At 34.8% G+C, this 6,651-nt stretch overlaps 2 protein-coding genes across 3 annotated transcripts; both read right to left on the minus strand.

Moving 5' to 3' along the window:
• Nucleotides 1–1,261: 1,261 nt before the first annotated feature.
• LOC105120941 (transcription factor bHLH35-like) lies at nt 1,262–3,213 on the minus strand. 2 transcript variants are annotated; one of them, XM_011019375.1, is made up of 5 exons: nt 3,030–3,213; nt 2,743–2,905; nt 2,371–2,601; nt 2,077–2,247; nt 1,262–1,586 (listed from the first exon to the last, which is right to left on the minus strand). In XM_011019375.1, the coding sequence occupies exons 1-5, from the start codon at nt 3,107–3,109 to the stop codon at nt 1,497–1,499; spliced, it is 735 nt and encodes a 244-aa protein (XP_011017677.1). In that variant the 5' UTR covers nt 3,110–3,213; the 3' UTR covers nt 1,262–1,496. The 2 variants fall into 2 exon arrangements, with proteins under 2 accessions (XP_011017677.1, XP_011017678.1); XM_011019376.1 differs by having other exon boundaries at nt 1,495–1,582.
• A 1,385-nt stretch (nt 3,214–4,598) lies between these two features.
• On the minus strand, nt 4,599–6,305 carry LOC105120939 (transcription factor bHLH35-like). The gene is made up of 5 exons (XM_011019374.1): nt 6,132–6,305; nt 5,839–6,001; nt 5,469–5,699; nt 5,158–5,328; nt 4,599–4,845 (listed from the first exon to the last, which is right to left on the minus strand). Exons 1-5 carry the CDS (start codon nt 6,209–6,211, stop codon nt 4,756–4,758), a joined length of 735 nt encoding a protein of 244 aa, XP_011017676.1. The 5' UTR covers nt 6,212–6,305; the 3' UTR covers nt 4,599–4,755.
• Between the last annotated feature and the right edge of the window lie 346 nt (nt 6,306–6,651).

Genomic DNA, 6,651 nt, shown 5'->3' on the forward strand with positions numbered 1-6,651 from the left:
ATTGGATATGGTGGCAATAGTGCAATCGTTCTTCAGTTTTCTACTAGCTACATGCTTCGAGGGTTAAATGGACCAATTAGAGCCGCAATAGCTCGTTCAATTTTTAACTTTAGATGATCTCTCTCTTCTACATCTGCCTGCAACACTAATCAGTATCAGATTCCATGATAATTGTTGCAGGGGACATTTCGATGAATTAAACGTAAAACATGTCTCAGGTACCAGACAGGATGGAATATCCAGGTTTTAGCCCCTTCTCCTCAACAATTTGGCTATCTATTCCATAATGGCTTGAGTAATGTTTATAAATTATATGCATTGACCATTGTATATTTTTTTAAATGCCAACACAATGCTATAATAACAGAACTCTCATTAGCTCAACGTCTGGCAATTGGCTATGTATCTACATCTACAAGAGCAAGAATTTCTTATTTTTACCATATCAAAATAGAATTACATTATACGTATTTATAGCAAATCTTAAATCGTCTAGGAAAACCTAAATGTTCAAGAAGTATTAATACATCTACGGAAGCATTACCCCTGCATCGCCCATTCTATTAATCATTCCTGATAACAAAACAAAAAATAAATCACAGAAAGATAAATATTTGTACTCTACTTTAAAATCTGTCTATGAATCACAAGCTACAACAAATATTCACTAACAACGTCTTAACCCTAACACATGCAGGGTCATCCTGTTGTTAAAATACATTTTACCCTGGATTTGTACACGTATCTCTCTTGACTGTGCTTATGGCATAACAGATCCAGGAAGTAAACAAATACCTGTGCTTTTAGTCAAATTCAGGGTTGACTGGGGTGGGAAAGAAGGAGATTATTTGTTTCATAAATCTGTGCGGCGCGACTTTGATTCACCCTGTCCACACTTGCTGACGTGGAGTTGTAGCTTCTGGGAAATTATGGCTCAAAGATTCCACTGTTAGAAGGAAAGTGGCCTTCTTTTTTTGTTTGAGAATAGAGAGAAGACTTCTTGACTTGACTCAGTGATAATTTTTTTTTTTTTGAGATATAAGATTTCATTAAACGCCTGGCAGAAGGAAATACTACAGAGCCTGCATTATATCAGTTTTTGCAGGAAACTATCGAAAAGAAAAAAGGCCCAGACAACGAAAACAAACAGCAAATTTAGCCTAAGAAAGCAACATTGAAGTCTACACTAACCAACCATCTCAGCAAAAATCCAGGGGAGACATCCAAGACTCAGTGACAATTACCAGTATAAAACCGAGCATAACGTAATCCCATCAAGTAATTATTAAAGAGACAAAGATCAAATGCTAATTGCACAATCTGAATCTGAATTACAATTGACAAACAGTGATTCTTGTTGAATTGAGCAAGTCTTGAACATACAAATGACAAAGGTCATTTCATTTTACATCTAAAGAAAAACAGAGACTGAAAAAGATTATTTAAACTAATTGGATATGGTTTCTCAAAGCTGTGGTCCTTCGATTTTCTATTAGCTACATGCTTTGAGGGTTATATGGACCACTTAGAGCCTTAATAGCTCTTTCTATTCTTGACTTCAGATGATCTCTCTCTTCTACATCTGCCTGCAAAACAAATTAACTAGTGTCAGCTCCCATGATGATGACCAAACATTTATGAGTAAAATCAACCAATTTTTTTTTATATATATATATATATATATATATATTAATCCTATCATGAATGACTTATCTTTTATTGAATTCGATAGTTTATTCCGATCTTACTCAAGTCTCACTGTCTAATTCATATAATGGTGTCTTACTTTTAACTTTACATATGTTGCTTTATTTGTTGTTTATTTATTCTATGTAGAAATGATGATTCTAACGATTCTCCGCACTTGCAACCTTTATTTTAAGATTTTTTCTAGTAGATTGAACCTCATGATCTTCACTAAATGGTTATGATTTATATCTATGTTATTACTTATACATGAAATCGAAAGTTCTGTATCAACATTTACATGTACCTAAGCAGCCATTTCTTATTGCTTAACATTTCAGTCCCTTGAAGTGAGATAATAGAGAGGTGGGGAGGAAAAAAGAGACAGACCTCTATCAAGACTGTCTTCTTGACCATCCCTGAGACAGTTGTGACACTTGCTGTAATAATTTTCAGCTTTAAAGATTCAAAAACCTCGCAGATCCTAATCATAGCTTCTCTAGCTTTACTGCATGTCAAGCTCACAAACAGAGTCCTCTCTCCGATGGCCGAGACCCTAAGCTGGAAGGACATCAGCACAGATATCTCAAGTATTTTAAGATAACTAATTAATCATTTGGGATGCATGGAGCGCGATTCCTATATATATATAATTGTGGCATATCTCTACTGTCTAGAACTTACTTGATGAACTTCTATGGGATTACTTCTGGGCTCTCTTTGATCAGAAATTTGGTCATATCTTGTTTTCTTGGATGTTAAAAAGACTGGTAGCCCTCTCTCAAATTCATAGTCCTTATCTTTCTCCGATCTCTCAGATTCAAGTTCCATTATCTCAGCTTGGAGTCTCGTCTCTTGTTTTTGCAAATCTTGGATGTAGTCAATGGCATCTTTGATTATAGAAGCCTTATCCAACTAAATGAGTTCAGCCGATAAATGAAAAACAACCATTTTATTTTTTTTGGAGATTCAACAAACAATATATTAGAATTAATTATTGCAATATATGATTTGGAATGTTAATGACATGTCATGATTAATGAGCTGTAAACTAACCTTGCTGATTCTGGGGACTGCTTCTCTAAGCGCGTAGAGCTTGTCATTAAGCTTCTTCCTCCTGTTTCTCTCTGAAACTGTATTCCTAGAGGCTAATGCTGAAGCAGCTCCGTCCGGCGAGCTTGAATCATAGATCTGGCAAGATGTCTGATTCATTTCCCAACTGTCTCAAAATCAAAGAACTTTTGTTCTTATGTGGAACTAGTAATGAAAATAAACATGGACATGGAATAACAATAGAAGAAAGGTTTGGCCAGTACTGAAAGCAAATAAGAAGGGATGAGTACCTGGTAAGCTCATCATTCCAAAACATGCTAGGCATCTCCCAGTAATTTTGGTGCTCAGAAATGTTCTGAAAAGATTCCATGGAGTGAGAGTGGGGTTGTCTTAAGGGAAAGAATTCAATGAGAGAACTTGAATGATGCAATTATGCTTGAGATGGTGGGTTTTCTTTTCTCGACCATGTATGTATAATGGCACTTTATATGGAAGAGCAAGGTGGACGGTGGGTCTGGGGTTATTTGAAAATTGACGAGATGGTGACGCGGGACGTCGCCTCAGCAAGTTTGGCCGTTTACCACCCAACATATTTTGATAAATAAATGAATTTTAAGCAAAGAAAAATAAAAAAATTCTTATTTTAATAAATAACTTAGACCGGTTTAGAACCTGTTTTAACATCGCTAGAAGACCATTTAGAGCAGTCACTTTGGAAAGGGAAAGTGTGAAGTGGGGAATCGTAGATGTATTGTTCTTTGCATCAAGAGACCGTGCTAGAAAGATCATAGAAATTTTACAGCATTGAAAGAAAAGGAAACACTATTAGTATGTCTAAGTTATGGTGGGTCGAGTGATGATGGAGGGTTGGTCTTATTTACGTTATTGTTGGTGCATGGAAAGTAGGTGGAGCTTTCTTGACTATCCAAAAATACTTTCCGTCAAAGATAATGAAATGCGAAACGCCTTCAAAAGCTAAAAGTTAGATTATGCTATTTTTGAAAGAAAATTGTGCTTTGATTGTGTCAAAATGTTCATTTTTTGGGTGCATCCATAGAGATTAACACAAAAGGATGCAAATTTCTAATTGGGACCCATTCTTATTCAATTTCCACTTTAGTCCATCGGTAAAAAAATCGTTGCAATGTTATCCCAGTATATAAACGTACTAATTGGGCTTAAATCACCTTTGATATTGTTACCAAGTTAATATCAAGAACATTGTTGGGGTAGCAAAAGTTTAGACGGTTTTTGCACAAGATATACGGTTCCAAACAGCTGTGACCTTGAATCGTATCATTACACGTTGAGAATGAATCATGAAGTCTTTTATATATAAAAATGTTGGCATTTTATGCGGCTGATACTCCATAATGGCTTGAGTAATATTTACACGCACTGACTATTATATATTTTATTTTTGAAAATGCCAACACAATGCTGTAATAACATAATTCTCAGAGTCTTATAGTTAAGGAGATAGGTAAACGAGAAGTTTTTATTTTTATTATATTAAAATAGAATTACATGGTACGTATTTATAATAGATACCCTTTTATAGCATCGCGGGGGCTTGCTCTCACTCCTCCCAATCTATAAATCATTCCTAGCAACAAAACATCAAAAAAATCAATCACAGGGAGGTAAATACCCGTACTCCGATCCAAAACCTGCCTCTAAGTCAAAAACTATAACAAATATTCTCAAACAACATCATAACCCTAACACATGCAGGGTCATCCAAAACCTGCCTCTAAGTCAAAAACTATAACAAATATATACATGTTTGTATATATGTATATGCTGTATTGATGAATAATATATCAAAAAAACATTCTATTCTCCTTACTATTCACATAGACAAACAGTAATTCTTATTGAATTGAGCAAGTCTTGAACATACAAATGACAAAGGTCATTTCATTTTACATCTAAAGAAAAACAGAGACTGAAAAAGATTATTTAAACTAATTGGATATGGTTTCTCAAAGCTGTGGTCCTTCGATTTTCTATTAGCTACATGCTTTGAGGGTTATATGGACCACTTAGAGCCTTAATAGCTCTTTCTATTCTTGACTTCAGATGATCTCTCTCTTCTACATCTGCCTGCAAAACAAATTAATCAGATGGTTATGATTTAAATGTTTTTCTACCATATTAATTTAATAGCTGAATTGAGAAATTCAAAAGAGCTAAGCCTTGCAGTCTCTTAAATTTATATACTAATATTTTGTTATCTATTTATTTCATTTCATGTGCATTGATGGTTCTAACGTCTTTGAAACTTGACAGGGAATCAAAGAAAAAAAGTTCTGTACCAACATTTACATGTATCCTGGGCAGCCATTTCTTATTGCTTAACATTTCAGTCCCTTGGAGTGAGATAATAGAGAGGCGGGGAGGAAAAAAGAGACGGACCTCTATCAAGATTGTCTGCTTTACAATCCCTGAGACAGATGTGACACTTGCTGTAATAATTTTCAGCTTTAAAGATTCAAAAACCTCGCAGATCTTAACCATTGCTTCTCTGGCTTGACTGCATGTCAAACTCACAAACAGAGTCTTCTCTCCCATGGACGAGACCCTAAGCTGGAAGGGCATCAGCACAGATACCTCAAGCACTGTTCTAACATAACTAATGAATTGTTTGAGATTCCTAGATAGAGATTTGTTTTTTTTTTTATATATATTTAAAAAATTGAGGCATATCTCCACTGTTCAGAACTTACTTGATGAACTTCTATGGGATCACTTCTGGGCTCTCTGTGATCAGAAATGTGGTCATATCTTGTTTTCTTGGATGTTGACAAGACTGGTAGCTCTCTCTCAAATTCATATCCCTTATCTTTCTCAGATCTCTCAGATTCAAGTTCCATTATCTCAGCTTGGAGTCTCGTCTCTTGTTCTTGCAAATCTTGGATGTAGTCAATAGCATCTTTGATTATAGAAGCCTTATCCAACTAAATGAGTTCAGCCCATAAATGAAAAACAACACCAAAGTGTTTTCGAGATTCAACAAACAATATATTATAATTAATTATTGCAATATATGATTTAGATTGTTGATGACTTGTCATTATTAATGAGCTATAAAGTAACCTTGCTGATTTTGGGGACTGCTTGTCTAAGTTCCAAGAGCTTGTCATTAAGCTTCTTCCTCCTGTTCCTCTCTGAAACTGTATTTTTAGAGGCTACTGCTGAAGCAGCTTCGTCCGGCGAGCTTGAATCATAGTACTGGCTAGATGCCTGATCCATTGCCCAACTGTCTCAAAATTAAAGAACTTTTATTCTTAATTTGAACACTAGTGTGAAAAAAGAAAAAGAAAAATGGACATGGAATAACAACATAAAAAACGTTTGGCAACTGAAAGCAAATATGAAAGTGGGTGTACCTTTTAAGCTCATCATTCAAAAACATGCTAGTCATCTCCCAGTACTTTTGGTACTCAGAAATATCCTCAAAAGATTCCATGGATTGCGAGTGGGGCTGTCTTAAGGGAAAGAATTAAAAGAGAGAACTTGAATGCTGCTGTGCTTGAGATGGTGGGTTTCGTTTTCTCAACCATGTATGAATGAATATGGACGAGGCAGGTGGACGGTGGTTGGGACTCTTTCAAATTTGACTAGAAGACTGTTGACGGGTGACAGGACAGATTGGAATAACATTCATTTCTAAAAACTTTTATTTATTTAAAATTATTTTTTTATATTTTAAAATTATTTTAATGTGTTAATATTATAAATAATTTTAAAAAGTAAAAATTATTAATTTAATATATATTTTTTTTTTAAAAAAAAAGCAAATATCATCTTCTTCTCGGTACCCCTTGTGTCTCAAAGTTCAAGTTAGAGAAGAAGGTTGTGGTTCAGTGGTTGATGGTGCAGCTCTTTTTTTTTTAAATTTTGATTTGA

The sequence above is a fragment of the Populus euphratica genome, unplaced genomic scaffold (assembly GCF_000495115.2).
Source record: "Populus euphratica unplaced genomic scaffold, PopEup_1.0 scaffold31.1, whole genome shotgun sequence".
In the NCBI taxonomy this organism is placed as follows: Eukaryota; Viridiplantae; Streptophyta; class Magnoliopsida; order Malpighiales; family Salicaceae; genus Populus; species Populus euphratica.

Excerpts from the sequence above, each read along its gene's own strand:
- LOC105120941 (XM_011019375.1), bottom strand. The coding sequence starts at position 3,109 with ATGGAATCTTTTCAGAACATTTCTGAGCACCAAAATTACTGGGAGATG. Across the intron at positions 2,906-3,029 it reads TGGAATGATGAGCTTACCAG|TTGGGAAATGAATCAGACAT; the intron begins GTACTCATCCCT and ends ATTTTGAGACAG. Across the intron at positions 2,248-2,370 it reads ATCCCATAGAAGTTCATCAA|CTTAGGGTCTCGGCCATCGG; the intron begins GTAAGTTCTAGA and ends ATGTCCTTCCAG.
- LOC105120939 (XM_011019374.1), bottom strand. The coding sequence starts at position 6,211 with ATGGAATCTTTTGAGGATATTTCTGAGTACCAAAAGTACTGGGAGATG. Across the intron at positions 5,700-5,838 it reads CAGTCCCCAAAATCAGCAAG|TTGGATAAGGCTTCTATAAT; the intron begins GTTACTTTATAG and ends GAACTCATTTAG. Across the intron at positions 4,846-5,157 it reads AGCAGACAATCTTGATAGAG|GCAGATGTAGAAGAGAGAGA; the intron begins GTCCGTCTCTTT and ends TTTGTTTTGCAG.